General features: G+C 57.3%; 1 protein-coding gene across 1 annotated transcript in view; it reads right to left on the minus strand.

Annotated features, from left to right (window-relative positions):
* The window catches only part of LOC119564866 (immunoglobulin superfamily member 1), a 999,687-nt gene that overhangs the window by 959,966 nt on the left and 23,700 nt on the right, over positions 1–16,021 (minus strand). The window contains exon 8 of the mRNA XM_043534608.1: positions 740–1,030. Coding sequence (XP_043390543.1) covers positions 740–1,030 — 291 coding nt within the window. The remainder of the gene's footprint in view (positions 1–739; positions 1,031–16,021) is intronic.

Raw genomic sequence — 16,021 nt, forward strand, 5'->3', positions numbered from 1 at the left:
CGGGGGGGGAGGCAGGAACATCACCCGCTGCCCCCCACAGTCGGGCGGTGCCCAGGGCCCTGGGGACCAGGGCGCAGCGAGAGGCAGAACATCTATTGGGGGGAGGGTCAGGGGGTCCCCTGAGACCCCAGTGGGAGGAGGAGAAACAAGAACAGAGGGAATTCTGGATAATGCTCACTCCTATTGCCAGGGGGATGTCATGTGGCCCAAGAAGGGGGGGTTATTGCCCCAGGACTCTGGAACCCAGCTGGGCCCAATTTCACAGCCCAGCCCCCACAGATCCTGCCCCTTCCCTGGGATCCCCCAGCAAATTCCAAGCAGCGACCTGCAGGGCAGGAGGCATCGGGGGGTGGGGGGAGCCGGAGGACTGGTGGTGAGTGAGGGGCAGAGGGCTGCCCCTCCCCTGATGTCTGGGCCCCACCCACCCAGAGTTACTGCCCCCATCCCCTACAACCAGCCCCAGCCCCTGGGCACCACACAAGGCTGGTTCAAAGGCGGAATCCCCCCCATCCCCGCCCAGCCCAGGGCTCAGGAATCCCCTCCGAATCTCCAGCTGCTGCTGCTCCCTGAAGCTGGGGAACCCTCCAGTGACTCTGTCCCCACTCCCCGGCCGGGTATTTCCTCTGCTGGGGCCCAGGCTTAGGGCAGGAGCCCGGCTCTGAGCATCCTATCGGTGCAGAGCCCCCCCGGAGGATGTGGCTGAGGCTGGGGCTGCGAGCGGGGATGCCGGGCTCCTCACCTGCTACCACCAGGTCCACGGGGTCGCTGGGCTGCGAGGAGACGAAGGGCTCTGATCGGGGCCAGTAGCTGCAGCTGTAGCTCCCTCCGTGCTGCCGGCCCACGGTGGGGATGTGGAACTCGGCCCCGTCCCCAGCAGGGTCCATGTGTCGCGGCGGGTCCCGGTCTCCAGCCTTGTGCAGGAAGAACCTCACGTCCCGGCGCTGCCCCCGACACCGGATGGTGACATTTGCCCCTGGGGTGGTGACCCTAGTGGGGCTCAGAGAGATGGAGGGTCTGGGTAAGCTGGGATCTGCGCACAGGAGACAGCCTGTGAGAGTCAAGCCCGCCCAGGGCGCCGGGTGCACACGCGAGCGGCTAGTCCTGCCCGGCCACGGCTCCATTGCTATTTTCAGCTCCATCAGAGCTAGCCCGGCTGCCGCCCGCCGGCCCCCCGCTTCAGGGCAGACACCCCACAACAGCCCACAGCTCTGGGGTGACCCCGGCGTGACAGCTCCCTGCCTCCGGCCCGGCCTCAATCAGGGCCACGCTCATCTGGGCAGGGGACAGAACTTCCTCCGGGGCTGGACCCAGGCTGCAGGACGAGCTCCCCCAGCACCCCGGGGGCCCCCAAACCTCCCCACCTCTAGCTCCAAGGCCAGGCGCCCTCCTCCGGCCGGCCTCCTCCCTTATCGACCCGGGGAAGCGTGGCCGTTGACCCCCCCAAACCGACTCTCGGCGGTGGCCACAGACCTGCCCCCGGGAGAGGACGAGAGAGAACGACCCACCCGTGCCAGACGGGGCCCCGTCGCTTAACGCTCGACTGGCCGGCGCCCCGACACCGCGGTGACCAGGGCAGCGTCAGACCATTTGCAGGGAAGGAGGCTGCTCCCCCCTGGCTGGGAAACCCCCAGTGACTCCGTCCCCGCTCCCCGGCCGGCGTCCCCTCTGCTGGGCCCTGGGCTCAGGGCAGAGCCTGGCTCTGAGTGGTTCATTGGCGTGGAGCCCCCCTGAGTACCCAGCTGGGTGTGGGGCTGGCAGCGGGGACCCTGAGCCGGGCCCCTCACCTGCTACCACCGGCTCCACGGGGTCGCTGGGCTCCACCCAGGTGTTGGGATCCGAGTCGGGGGGATAATAGCAGGTGTAGCTGCCTCCCTCTGCCTGGCTTACTTTGGGGATGGGAAATGTGACCCCTCCCGTCCCGCTGCCCCCCCCTCCCCCCCCCGCTGGGGCTCAGGGAGATGGAGGGTTTGGGGGAGCTGAGATCTGGAGTGGGAGGGAGACGGGGCGTGAGACAGACCCTGGCACGGCCACTGCACCCCGTCCCCAGCATGGAGCGTCAGCGACGGGGCAGAGACAGGGTCAGGGTCTCCCCTGGGCTCCAGGCCACCAAGGCACCAGCCCCAGATCTCCTCCCTCCCTCCCCATCTTTGGGTGGCTGAGATCTCCCCCCCAACCCAACCTTCACTGGCTGGACGTCCCATCTGCTGGGCACCAGGGCTCGCTGAGACCCCCCGGGGGTTGGCTGGGTGTGCGGCTGGGAGCCGAGGTGCCGGGCTGGGCCCCTCACCTGCTACAATGATCTGCACAGGGTCGCTGGGCTCCGAGGAGTCAGCTCCTGTTCCGTAGCTATAACGACAGGTGTAGTTGCCCCCGTGTTCCCGTCTGGCGCTGGGGATGGGAAATTCAGCCTCAGAGCCAGCAGGGTCCGTGTGCGTCGGATGCATCCAATATCCATCCTTGTAGAGGACGAACCTCATGCCCCGGCCCTGATGCCAACACCGGATGGTGACGTTTCCCCCCACGGGGATCATGCCACCGGGGCTGACGGAAATGGAGGGTTTGGGGTGGGACCCCTCTGGATTCACAAACAAACAGGCAGTAAGTGGGGGTGACACAAACCACGTCTGTCAGACACAGCAGGGGGGAGGGAGATTTCCCGTCTCCGATTCCTTCAGTTCTCCAGGGTCAGTTCAGCCCTGCTCCCGCTGCAGTCAGGAGTGACTCCGGATTGACCCCGGGGGCTGAGATCAGAATCACCCTCCTGTTTCTCTAACCTTGTAGCCTAGCGGCAGCTCTGCTGGACTTGGGCTGAACATGGATTATTCTTTAAAATAGTCTAAAAACCACGTTTACTCCAATTGTCTGGCAATGTGCTGTACACAGGGGGGGCGGGGGGGGTGCTGGGATCATGGGACACATTTGGGTCCTTTGAGCAAGAGGCTCCCAGAACAGGCCCCCCCAAAAAACATGTGTTTGCAAAATCCCCCGGTTGTTCTAACATTTTCCGGCCCACCCCTGGGGCCCAAACTCCGGCTCTCCTCCGGCCCAAACCGCTCTCAGCCGCTGGGGATTTAGCTCTGCTCTGCCCGATGCCGGGGGCCCCTTTGGGGACGGGATATTTCCAAAGCCGTTCAGGGGACGTTCCGAACGCCGGGTCGGGCTGAGCCTGACCCACGAGCAAAGCAGTGACAGGTGTGTGTGCGGCAAGCCAAGGGTGAGACACAACGGTGCCTTGCTCCAGTCCCACTGTGTGTCCCCTACTTACAGCCCTGCTCTGACTGACCCGTTCCCCGGGTCTATGGCCAGCTCCCCGGGCACAGTTTGGGGGCGCTGTGGGGTGGCTGGTGCCTTCACTCTGTATTTCCTGGGGGGCAGAGCTTTGAGTGCAGGCAAATTCTCCCTCTGTGGTGCCCATCCCTGTAATGAGTGGGGCGAGGTCTCAGTCCCCACCAGTGGGTGTGGGAGGGAGCACAGGTCAGACAGGATCATCCCTTTGGGGGATCTGCGCCCCTCAACCCCGATCCACATCCCTCAGCATTAATGTGGAAATTCCCCCAGCTGCCCCATTCCCCACAGATACTCACCTCCGGACACCCGACTCCGGCCGGCCAGCCAGCAGCCTGGAAAGGAGACGGGCCATTAGGGACCAGATCCTAGAGTAACTGGATCCTACACCCTGGACTCAGATCACCACATGGGCACACGCCAGGGTCTCAGATCCCCCTTCATAGAATCATAGAATATCAGGGTTGGAAGGGACCTCAGGAGGTATCTAGTCCAACCCCCTGCTCAAAGCAGGACCAATCCCCAATCAAATCATCCCAGCCAAGGCTTTGTCAAGCCTGACCTTAAAAACTTCCAAGGAAGGAGATTCTACCACCTCCCTAGGTAACGCATTCCAGTGTTTCACCACCCTCTTAGTGAAAAAGTTTTTCCTAATATCCAATCTAAACCTCCCCCACTGCAACTTGAGACCATTACTCCTTGTCCTGTCCTCTTCTACCACTGAGAATAGTCTAGAACCATCCTCTCTGGAACCACCTCTCAGGTAGTTGAAAGCAGCTATCAAATCCCCCCTCATTCTTCTCTTCTGCAGACTAAACAATCCCAGTTCCCTCAGCCTCTCCTCATAAATCATGTGTTCCAGACCCCTAATCATCTTTGTTGCCCTTCGCTGGACTTTCTCCAATTTATCCACATCCTTCTTGTAGTGTGGGGCCCAAAACTGGACACAGTACTCCAGATGAGGCCTCACCAATGTTGAATAGAGGGGAACGATCACGTCCCTCGATCTGCTCGCTATGCCCCTACTTATACAGCCCAAAATGCCATTGGCCTTCTTGGCAACAAGGGCACACTGCTGACTCATATCCAGCTTCTCGTCCACTGTCACCCCTAGGTCCTTTTCCGCAGAACTGCTGCCGAGCCATTCGGTCCCTAGTCTGTAGCTGTGCATTGGGTTCTTCCGTCCTAAGTGCAGGACCCTGCACTTATCCTTATTGAACCTCATCAGGTTTCTTTTGGCCCAATCCTCCAATTTGTCTAGGTCCCTCTGTATCCTATCCCTGCCCTCCAGCGTATCTACCACTCCTCCCAGTTTAGTATCATCCGCAAATTTGCTGAGAGTGCAATCCATACCATCCTCCAGATCATTTATGAAGATATTAAACAAAACCAGCCCCAGGACCGACCCCAGGGGCACTCCACTTGACACCGGCTGTCAACTAGACATGGAGCCATTGATCACTACCCGTTGAGTCCGACAATCTAGCCAACTTTCCACCCACCTTATAGTGCATTCATCCAGCCCATACTTCTTTAACTTGCTGACAAGAATACCATGGGGAACTGTGATGCAGCAGGGAGGGGGGAGTGTTGCCCTGGGAATGTGGCAGGGGAGTTTCACTGGGGATGGGAGACCTGAGAGCCTGTCACCTGAGCCAGGAGCGGGAGGGGGAGGTAACACCTCTGCCCGGGAATGTGGACAGAGGCTGCAGGAGGGAGCCTGCTGGGGGGGTTAGTTTCAGTTTGGGGCTGGGTGGGGGAACGCAGGGAACCCCAGGGCTGGGGTCTGAGCTCCCTGCTCCCCCAGAAGGACTGGACTGAGGGGTCCTGGTTGTACCCACAAGCTCTGTTTTGGACTGTGTTCCTGTGGTCCAATAAACCTTCTGCTTTACTGCCTGCCTGAGAGTCTCAGTGAATCCCAGGAAGAGGGGTGCAGGCCCCGGACTCCCCCACACTCCGTGACAGGAACGTACCCTGGTCTCAGATTCACCCTCCCATGGGCACACGCCCTGGTCTCAGACACCTCCCCGTAGGCGCATGCCCTGGCTGTGTCTGATACTCACCGAGGAAGAGGACGGTGAGAGCAGACGCCATGACGGGGCAGTGGGGGGCCCCTCAGCTCTGCCACCAACACCCCAGTGCTGAGCTCCACTGAGCCTGAGACCCGAGTGCGAGCGGAATGAGGAACTGCGCCGGGGGCTGCAGCCCCAGGAAGGCTGTGATGCGCTTGGCCCCTTTCTTCCCATCAGATGGTTCCTCTGCAATCTCCAGCCCAAATCTACCGCGGTCAGAGCAAAGGCAGCTCCCTGCAACATCCAGCAAACCACATCCCCTCCTGCAGCTGCCTGGTCCCCCCCGCACCCCACATCACCTCCCAGCCCCACATGGGAGCTGCCCAGTCCGGGGACCAGCTGGGAACGGGGGAATCTCAGGAGCTCTCAAGTGGTGCCCAGGCTGCCCTGACCTTTTCCAACAGGCCCGTCTAGCCTCCCTGGAGCCGCAGATCAGAGCAGAGGTGGGATCCCCCACACACACACACAGTGCCCCCCATGGAGTGACTCTCTCCCGTGGAGCAGGGTAGAGGTTCCTTCCTGACCAGGCTGGGGCCAGTGCCCGCCCTGGAGCATGAGGGTGGAGGGACCTGCCCAACCTCCTTCCCAGGTAGTGGCGCTGCAGACGGGACAGAGGACTGAGGGACTGGGGGGTGGTTTTGGGCCCCTGTGAGGTGGGGAGGGAGGGATACATTTAGACCCTAAGTTGCTAAGTATGCATCCGATGAAGTGAGCTGTAGCTCACGAAAGCTCATGCTCAAATAAATTGCTTAGTCTCTAAGGTGCCACAAGTACTCCTTTTCTTTTTAAGTTGCTAAAGTAGCAGCCGAAAAATCCATGAAAAGGGGAAGTGTGTCCAGAGCCGGCGCTCACTTTCTTTTTCTGTTACTGCCACTGCCAGTGAAACTCAGCATAAACTTGATTCCCTCTCAGCGACCCTGTAATATACCCCGGCTCTGGGAGGGGACTGGGGTCTAGTGGTTAGAGCAGGAAGGGCCCAGCACTCCCCCCCGAGCAATCCCATCTCCCCTAGGTGTGAAATACACTCCCGGCGCAGGGACAGGGGGGCTGGGGCTACCTGGGGGGGCTGGTTTGTGGTTCAGTGTTTATTACAAATCTGGAGACTAACAGGATGCAAAATCACATAAAAGCTGCCTCAATGTGTCCCCTCCCTGTCCCGGTGCTGAGCCCTCCCGCAGGCCCCCAAATGTTGTTCTGGGAGGGGAAGGGGGACAGCAGCTCAATGGGATGGGGCTGCAGCGGGGGGAGGAGAGCCTGGAGCATCCCCCCTAAATCTTCCCTAGAAGCAGAGTTCTCTGGGGCTGTCGCTGCAGGAGGGTAAGTCTGTGGCCCCCTGGGGGCTGCTGCCCCATGGCTACGGGGGGCTCTCACTGCGGGGCCCCCCAGCTCACATTGATCGCCGCGTACACGCTGGGCTGGGCAGGCTCGTGGGCAAGGGCCGGGCTCCCCGGCTTGGCCTGCAGCACCTGGCCGTCCAGCTCGGCGTAAGTGAGTCCGTCGGCACCGGGCTCGGGCTCCTGGGGCTGGGAGGGGAGAGAGTCACTGGGGTGTGTGTGAGTGTGTGTGAATCCACCAACACCCCAACACACCCACCCCTGCAACCATAGAAGATCAGGGTTGGAAGAGACCTCAGGAGGTTCTAGTCCAACCCCCTGCTCAAAGCAGGACCAACTAAATCATCCCAGCCGGGGCGCTGTCAAGCCGGGCCTTAAAAACCTCCAAGGAAGGAGATTCCACCACCTCCCTAGGGAACCCCTTCCAGTGCCTCACCGCCCTCCTAGTGACATAGTTTTTGCTAATAGCCAACCTGGACCTTGCCCACTGCAACTTGAGACCATCGCTCCCTGTTCTGTCATCTGCCCCCTCTGAGAACAGCCCAGCTCCATCCTCTTTGGACCCCCCTTCAGGGAGTTGAAGGCTGCTATCAAATCCCCCCTCGCCCTTCTCTTCTGCAGACTAAAGAACCCCAGTTCCCTCAGCCTCTCTTCGTAAGTCATGGGTTCCAGTCCCCTGATCATTTGTGTTGCCCTCCGCTGGACTCTGTAATCCCAGCTGGCGATCCCACAAGCCTAACCCCCTCCCAGCAGCCCCACCCCAAATCACTGAGTGTGCCAGGTAAAGTGGGTGGGGTTCAATGTGAGGGGGCTTCCGGGGCCCCTGTGGGTCAGGCCCCGTGGGGGAACAGGGGACACTTACCAGGGTCTGCGGCTGTTTCCCTTCGTTGATGGAGGTGCCTGTGGAACAGAGACACCCGCTGAGCTGCACCCCTGGCCGGCCCAGAGGAGAAGCCCACACCCAGCTCCAACCCCCCACATCCATCCAGGGGGCTCAGAGCCGGGCACAGCCACCCCTCCCCTGCCCCACAGCATGGGCCAGGGTCATTAACCCCATGTTACAGGGAGGGAAGAAAACTGAGGCACAGAGATGGCAGCAGAGTCTAGGCGGTTACAGCAAGGGAGCGGGGCTGAGAGCCAGGACTCCTGGGTTCCCACCCAGGCTCTGGGAGGGGACAGGGTCTAGTGGTTAGAGCAGGGGGCTGGGCGTCAGGAGTGGGTGGGGATTCCCTGCAGGTTACTGGCTGGGAAGATCCAATGGAGAAGTGAAGGGGAGACACACAAAGCCCCAGGCCTGGGAAGGGAGAACAGGGGGCACACAGAGGGAGACACTGAACTAGTGGGGGAGGCGAGTGTCCCCCAGGGAGCAGATGGGGAGGGAGGCAAGAAGCTCGGCTGACACCAGCTACCTCTGGGACCTTCTCCTTAGTCCTGCCCAGCAGCAGCTGTCAATCAGGCCCTGTGCCATGTGGGTGGAGCCCTCACAAGCTCCACCCCTCTCCAGGGATCCTGCCCAGAGGTGAAAGTCAGCCGGTCTGGTCCGGTCCAGAGTACCGGTAAAAAACATGCGGTCCTTGTAGAAACTCCCACACTGGGCCATACAGCTGATCTCGCTGCTCTCCCTGTTGTCGTGCCATGCATCGAGATGAACGTGCTGCACGGCTGCCCTTTCCAAACCACAATTTCACATATGGCCTGGGATTCCCCTGAGTATAAGGAGGTCCCGCCCATGAAATGAATAGCAAGTCCGCCACATGACGAGTGGTAAGTACAGTCCGTTTCACTGTAATGATGTTGTTCATCGCACTGAATCCTCTTTCGCAGTCAGCGTTGCTTGCAGCGAGGGTGTCCGCTGCAAGGACGAGTTATTTAAGTTTACCAGGAATGTTTTTTCCTCCAGAAGCTTTGAATTCAACAAATCCCAAGTGTGTTTCTTGCTGATTGAGTCTCAGTTGATCAGCCAATGCTCTTATTTCCTTTTCTCCAAAGTGGGGATTCTCTGGATTCTCTTGCCATTTTTCAGGATTCAAAATTGACAAATTGTTAATTAAGCCCTTATAATTGGAAGCCCTTTCTCCACGTGTGCTTTTATCGGCTTTGTTTGAGGCAGTTGTGAAGAGTTTTGTCCTCATGTTGTCAATGACTGCTTGAATGAATTGAGACGAGTTGATTCTGGGGCTTTTTCCAGAGCCGTTTAATTTGCTGTTTTTGAACATCATGGATTGTTCAGCCTTCTGAGCTTAGAATCATAGAATATCCGGGTTGGAAGGGACCTCAGGAGATCATCTAGTCCAAACCCCTGCTCAAAGCAGGACCAATCCCCATTTTTTGCCCCAGATACATTTAGAACATATCTGGAATAAGAGTAGATTTAGATCTGTCAAGGAAGACAAGGAGATTTTCTTTTCACAAGAAGACAGTCATGTGGATGTTCCGAGGTTAGCTTTTGAGTGCCATACCGCCACATGGCAATTGCGCGGGCTTGCTTCTTATTGGTCAAGTCTTGTCCGGCGCTCTGTTAACAGCGGGAGGACAGTAAGTCGGGGCGGGGGGGGGAATGCCACCCAAGAAGATACATGTTCAACAGACCCGAACAGGTATGTTTAAACGTAAAAGTGAGGCAATGGGGGACTGTCAGTCAGAAAGAACAGCACCACGGAAGAAGCTGTAACTCGTCGTCCACAGGGCTGACACTTTTACACCTGTGTCATGTGGTGACCTGCAGCCACCACAAAGAGAGGAGAGAAATGAAACCGCTGAATTGCCCTGTAAAAAAGCAGATCCTCCCCCGACCTTACCCTCAAAAATGCAATTTGAGGCATTAAAAAGAAAACCGACTGGCTTCTTTGCTTTGGGCGGGGCACTTGGGTGCGCAGTATGTCATGACGTTTCAGATGTGGAGCTCCATTCTGCAAGAGGGGTCAGCATCTCTCCAAAGTGGGCCTCTTGTGAAATAGCCTCGTACGGAAAGAATAAAGAGACAGAGCGGCCCTCCCGTCGCAGACAAATGAATGAACATAAGAAATCTGCAGCTCACATGGCGGCTGAAAAAATTCAAGCCAGGGCTAAGAAAGAAACTCTTCTTCCTCTGACTGCTAAAAGCGAAGAAGCAGCATTTGAAACTACTGCTCGTGTATTCCGAAGAGCCGACTGCATTGCCAAAACGAATCGACCCCTCCGTGGCCACGAGAGCCTCACTGACCTACAGCAAGTCAACGGAACGGAAATAGGGCGTTTGTTGCCTAGTAGAACAGTTTGTGTAGACATCATCAATCACGTAGCCACCGAAATGAAAAAGAGAATTGCCAACACAATCATCGACCATAAGGGGAAAATGACAGTACTTGTCGACGAATCGGCTACGCTTGCTGGCAACACGACTCTCATCATTTTTTTGAAACCCAGCAGAGATGGGATCATGAGGCCTCTTACGTTTCCTCTGGACTTGATCGAGCTGCAAAGGCAAGAGCAGCAGCCATTAAAGGGGAAGTCTTGAAATGCTTGCTGCATTGCGGGTTCCCTAAAGAACTGTTATTGGAAGTGAGGGTCAGCTTTTGTGGTGACGGCGCAAATGTGACGTTTGGAGTCAAAGCTGGTGTTGGAGAACTACGACAAATGGACTTTCCTAATGTGAAATTATGGCATTGCCTCAACCACAGACTGGAACTTGCTGTTGATGAAGCTTTAGAAGTCACCGGAGGTACAAATGACTTTAAGGCCTTTCTGGATGCATTATATTCCTTGTACAGTCAATCACCAAAAACCTCTCGAGAAATGAGTGCTCATGCCAAGGAATTACACATTGTACTTAAAATAATCGGCAAAATACTCAATTTAAGGGGGGTGGCGGCAACATGGAGAGCAGTCAATGCAGTGTGGCAAACATACCCTGCTTTGGCAGAACACTTCGAGACGGCCTCACAAGACCTGTCAAGAGTCGGAAGCGAATGTATTAAATTTCAAGGACTGGACTCAAAGTGCGTTCTGTAAATTTCATCAGAAACCTTTCGTTAATGCTGGATGTGCTGACAGAACTGAAGCAGACAACCTAATGGAAATATACATCAAGAGAATCGAAAGCCTAAAAACAGACCCAGGAATTCACTCTGAAGAAGCTGTTAGGCGAGGGATAGCTCAGTGGTTTGAGCATTGGCCTGCTAAACCCAGGGTTGGGAGTTCAATCCTTGAGGGGGCCATTTAGGGATCTGGGGCAAAAATTGGGGATTGGTCCTGCTTTGAGCAGGGGGTTGGACTAGATGATCTCCTGAGGTCCCTTCCAACCGGATATTCTGTGATTACCTGATTATATTGACAGAATAGGAGAAAGTGTTAATATCTGTCCAGTATGGATGGATCTCTCAGGAAAGATAGGTCTTCAGCATAGGAATCGGACCAACAGCCCCCCAGGGGCCAGATGCCATTAAGCAGAAGTTCCTGAGGTGTTAGCTGCAAGGGTGCAGGGGGCCACACCAATGGGTGGCTATTAGTAGGGGAAGACCGGGGTGAATGAAGGACAAGTAGAATAGCCGCCATGAAATATACAAGATACTTAGAGAAAGTTTTGTCCGTTTCAGCCTCCGCACTCTGCGGGACAGGGACACCCACAAAACAAAAAGATCTCAGCCCCTGTGTCCTCAGGACATTTCAGGTGTTTAATTCAATATATAAAGAGGGTGGAATGAAAACTACTATTTCTTTCAAAGGAGGCACAGTAATTTCCCTGAATATCCAGTTTTCCCCTCCAGTCCCTTTGTGGTTTTGTCTGTGGGGTCTTGCTGAGCAGGGGCCTTCAACACCTACAAAGGGCTGGTGTCAAAAGAGAGAAAATCCCCTTGTAAATGTCATATCCCCCAAAGAGCACGGAGATTCTCCAGCACACCCAGAGAGCCCCCCATCCTCCTTCATGCTGTACCCTAATCCCCCTGCTCTAACCACAAGACCCCACTCCTCTCCCCGAGCTGGGACAGAACCCAGGAGCCCTGTGAGCCAGGCAGGTCGATCCGGAGGGGGAGGGGCCGGGGTTCCTACCTGCTGGGTCTCGGTGCGGCTCCTTTTCCTGCCGAGGGACACAAACCAGAATCCCCCGTGAGCCGATCGGGATCCCCTGGTCCCAGCGCCCAGCCACTCACCCCCCACAGGGCAGCAGGGGTGGGGGAGTCTGGGGGGTCCCTCTGTTGCTGGGGCTGAGCCTGGATCCCTGCTGGGGGGGCCCGGACCAGCAGGGGGCAGCGCAACACCATAGCATGCGCCAGGGGCGGGGCAGATTAACTCGGGGGGCTTTTCCTGTCCCCAATCCTCCCTCGTTAGTGACTCGTTATAACAAACCTGATCCACAGGCCGATCAGCTCCCCTGGCATCCTAGTTACCCGAGAAGCACGGTGCCGGCGGCTCGTTATACAGGGACCCCTCGCGTGGTACTGAGATGCGGCCACCTCTGGGGCAGGACAGCTGTGTGTACAGGGAATTCTATCGGGAGGGTGTCGGGGGCTCCACGGCATCAAGTGAGGTCAGAGGAAGCAAGATTTGGGGGATTTGTAGAGCTGGGGGCTGCTGGGCTGCAGGGTGGGGGGCTCGGTAGGGGGCACTCTCCCCATCAGTCAGGGCTGGCCCCACTAGCGCAGCGTTAGGGGGCGCTGTCTGATCCAGCCTGGCCGTCATTTCCAGCCCCCCCTCCCCCAACAGTGCCATGGCACCAGCCAGGCCTGGCCGCACCGCCTCAGACCAACGGGCCCATCTAGCCCGGTATCCCGCCTCCCATACTGGCTGCTCCTGGCTGCTTCGCGGGGAGCTCCAGGGCACCGCCATGGCCACTGATGGGCCCAGCTGCCCCCAGAGGAAGCCTCCGGCTGCCCCGTTTGAGGCGGGTTCCTGTCTGAAGCAGGAAGCTTCACTCCCCTCCCAAATCCGTCAGTGGGGGACATTCACTGCATTGATCGTCAGGGTCATTTCCAGGGGGCGGGGGATGGATTTTTGTGTCTGGGGATGGTGCCAACTTGGCAGCCCCTGGGCCCCGACTCCTCTGTGTGTCCCCTGAGTGTGGGCAGCCCGGGGGAGCATCCCCCTGGGAAAAGCCCCCTGCTCTGCAGCTCCCCCTGGGGGCAGGGATCCCCCCTCCCTCTGCTCTGAATCACCAGCAGCTGCTGCTGCCCCCAGGCTGGGGAACACACAAACACCCCCAGTGACTCTGTCCCTGCTCCCCGGCCGGGCTTCCCTGTGACAGAGTGGGAATTTGCTGTAAAAACGAGGAGTCCGGAGACTTAAAGACTAACAGATTTATTTGGGCATAAGCTTTTGTGGGTAAGAAACCCCACTTCTTCAGATGCAGGGAGTGACAATTACAATTGCTTTTGTAGTGAGCCAGCCACTTCCAGCCCCTATTCAAGCCCAGATTGATGGTGTTAAATTTGCAAATGAATTGCAGCTCTGCAGTTTCTCTTTGAAGTCTGTTTTTGAAGGTTTTTTTGTTGAAGGATGGCTACTTTGAAATCTGTAAAAAGAAAAGGAGGACTTGTGGCACCTTAGAGACTAACCAATTTATTTGAGCATGAGCTTTCGTGAGCTACAGCTCACTTCATCGGATGCATACTATGGAAACTGCAGAAGACATTATATACACAGAGACCATGAAACAATACCTCCTCCCACCCCACAATACCTCCTCCCCCGCCATTCTCTGTGTCCAGACCCCTGCACACACCTGCCCTCTAGGGCTCTGCAATGATCATACACCCTTACCCCACCCCCTAGAGACTTAAGAACTGCCTAGGGGAAACTGAGGCACCCCCACACTATTCAGAGGAACCATTAAGAACAGTCCCGCTTCGTCCCCCTTGGCTCCTGGGTTTGTGTTTCTGTGGTGTGGGGTGTAGTTCCTGGTGTGGTTGCTGTTAGTTGCTGGGACTGGGCGTGGCTGGCTCACAACAAAAGCAATTTCCCCGCTCTTGGTATTGAAACCTCCGCATCGGTTATTGGGAGGGGACCACATCCCCCCGGATTGAATTGGCCTTGTCAACACTGGTTCTCCAACTTGTGAGGTAACTCCCTTCCCTTCACGGGCCAGCATATCTATGCCTGCAGCTGTAATTTTCACTCCCTGCATCTGAAGAAGTGGGTTTTTTACCCACAAAAGCTTAGGGCCAAATAAATCTGTTAGTCTTTAAGGTGCCACCGGACTCCTTGTTGTTTTTGTGGCTACAGACGAACACGGCTACCCCTTGGAATTTTCTGTAAATATTTTGTACAAATACCATCTTTGCCCCAGTTTCTCCTCTATGTTGCATGGTCAAGTAGGTGGCAAACAAAGGCTGTTTACTCCTGGCAAGGCCGCGACAAATGTCTGAACGGTGTCGCAGGGCCGCAGGGACATTTGCTACCTGCCGCCAACTAATGACCATGGACGGCCCAGCCCCTGCAGGAAGCCAGCCGGGTGTGACTGGCCAGACAGCCAAGGACTGAGGAGGGGTGGGAGGCAGGGGCTTGCCCGGGAACCTGAGCAAAGAGGGAGCAGAGGGACAGAGGGGGGTACAGGGGGGGACCGCTTGGCTGGGGCTCTGGGGAGCCAGGCTGGACCTGGCTGTAACGTTTTTCTCTCCGGGCAAACCCAGGACTACCTGCACTGGGTGCAGTGGCCTCCTAGCCCCTCCAGTGTGTCTGCGCAGCGGGGTGCCCTGCAGAGGGGTATGTCGCTCCCCAAGATTGTACCAGGCTCCCTCAGCGTCTGCCTCAGCTGGACTCGCTGAACAGCGCTCGTGACGGGAAGCCGGGGGACTGCCGGTCCAGGGGTCAAGCCTAAGGAGGCGGGGGAGCCGTGGGGCTTGCCTTGAAGGAAGAGTGAGACCCCCCCCGGGAGTCTGGGGCATTGACAAGGGCTCCCAGAGGCTGCTCCAAATTTGGACCCATAGCCCCAGTCCTGTGGATCTGTAACAGTCCCCAGTCTGGCTCTGAGTGTCCCATCGGTGCGCAGCCGCCCTGTGGGGCTGGCTGGGTGTGGAGCTGGGAGCGGGGACGCCGAGCGGGGCCCCTCATCTGCTACCACCAGCTCCACGGGGTCGCTGGGCTCCGATCAGGTGTCCGGATCCGAGTCGGGGGGATAATAGCAGGTGTAGCTGCCTCGTTCTGCGTTCCTGGCCCCAGCCTTGTACAGAACAAACTCCAGACCCCAGCGCTGACCCCGACGCCAGATGGTCGTGGCTCCCCCCAGGGCAACCCCCCTGCTGGGGCCCAGGGAGATGGAGGGTTTGGGGGAGCTGAGATCTGGAGTGGGAGGGAGACGGGTGTTTGAGACAGACCCCAGCACGGCCACGGCACCCTGTCCCCAGCATGGAGCGTCAGCGATGGGGCAGAGACAGGGTGAGGGTCTCCCCTGGGATCCAGGCCACCAAGGCACCAGCCCAAGATCTCCTCCCTCCTCAGTTCACCTCCAGGGGGCTGAGATCTCTTCCACACCCAACCTTCACTGGCTGGATGTCCCATCTGCTGTTCTGTGGCTATAACAACAGGTGTAGTTTCCATTCTGTTCCCGTCTGGCGCTAGTGATGGGAAATTCAGCTTCAGAGCCAGCAGGGTCTGTGTAAGTCAGATAGTTCCCATCTCCATCTTTGCAGAGGAGGAACCTCGTGCCCAGAAACTCATGCTGACAGTGGATGGTGAAGTTTCCCCCCATGGGAATCACCCCACCGGGGCTGGCGGAGATGGAGGGTTTGGGGTAGGACCCCTCTGGATTCACAAACAGGCAGTAAGTGGGGATGTCACAAACTGCATCCCATCCGATTCAATCCTCTGCCCGTCTGTCATTCCAGCGGTTTACCCCTTGCCCGTCCCTGGGGTGCAGGCCCGGCCTCATTTGCTCACAGCCGGGAAGAGACACAGGAGGATGGAAGGAAATTTCCAGTCTCTGATTCCTTCAATTCTCCAAGGTCAATTCAGCCCGGTCCCCGCTGCAATCAGGGGTGACTCTGGATTGAACCCTGGGGGGCTGAGAGCAGAACCTGGCCCTGCCCTGTGTTGCTCTGTTCCTTGGGGGAACACCCATCACCCCCATGTTCATCCTTGTAAAATGATTGTGTGGTATCCAATGCAAAGTTTGTCATCTCAGGGGTCTTCAGCAGGCTCATGATGCATTAAGTATGGTTGTTATAGTCATTGTTATAGTGAGGTTATAGGTTATAATTTCATGTATATAGTTATGAGGCTGAAAATGTGTCCTCCTGGCTTAAAGCAGTCTCCAGACGCAGAGGGGCAGTTCACACCTCATCAGGGCATGTGTGGGACTAACCCAGCCCAGCCTCACAGGAACAAAGGACATTGGCCGAGGCAGCAACAAAAGAATCG

The sequence above is a fragment of the Chelonia mydas genome, chromosome 23, assembly GCF_015237465.2.
Source record: "Chelonia mydas isolate rCheMyd1 chromosome 23, rCheMyd1.pri.v2, whole genome shotgun sequence".
In the NCBI taxonomy this organism is placed as follows: Eukaryota; Metazoa; Chordata; order Testudines; family Cheloniidae; genus Chelonia; species Chelonia mydas.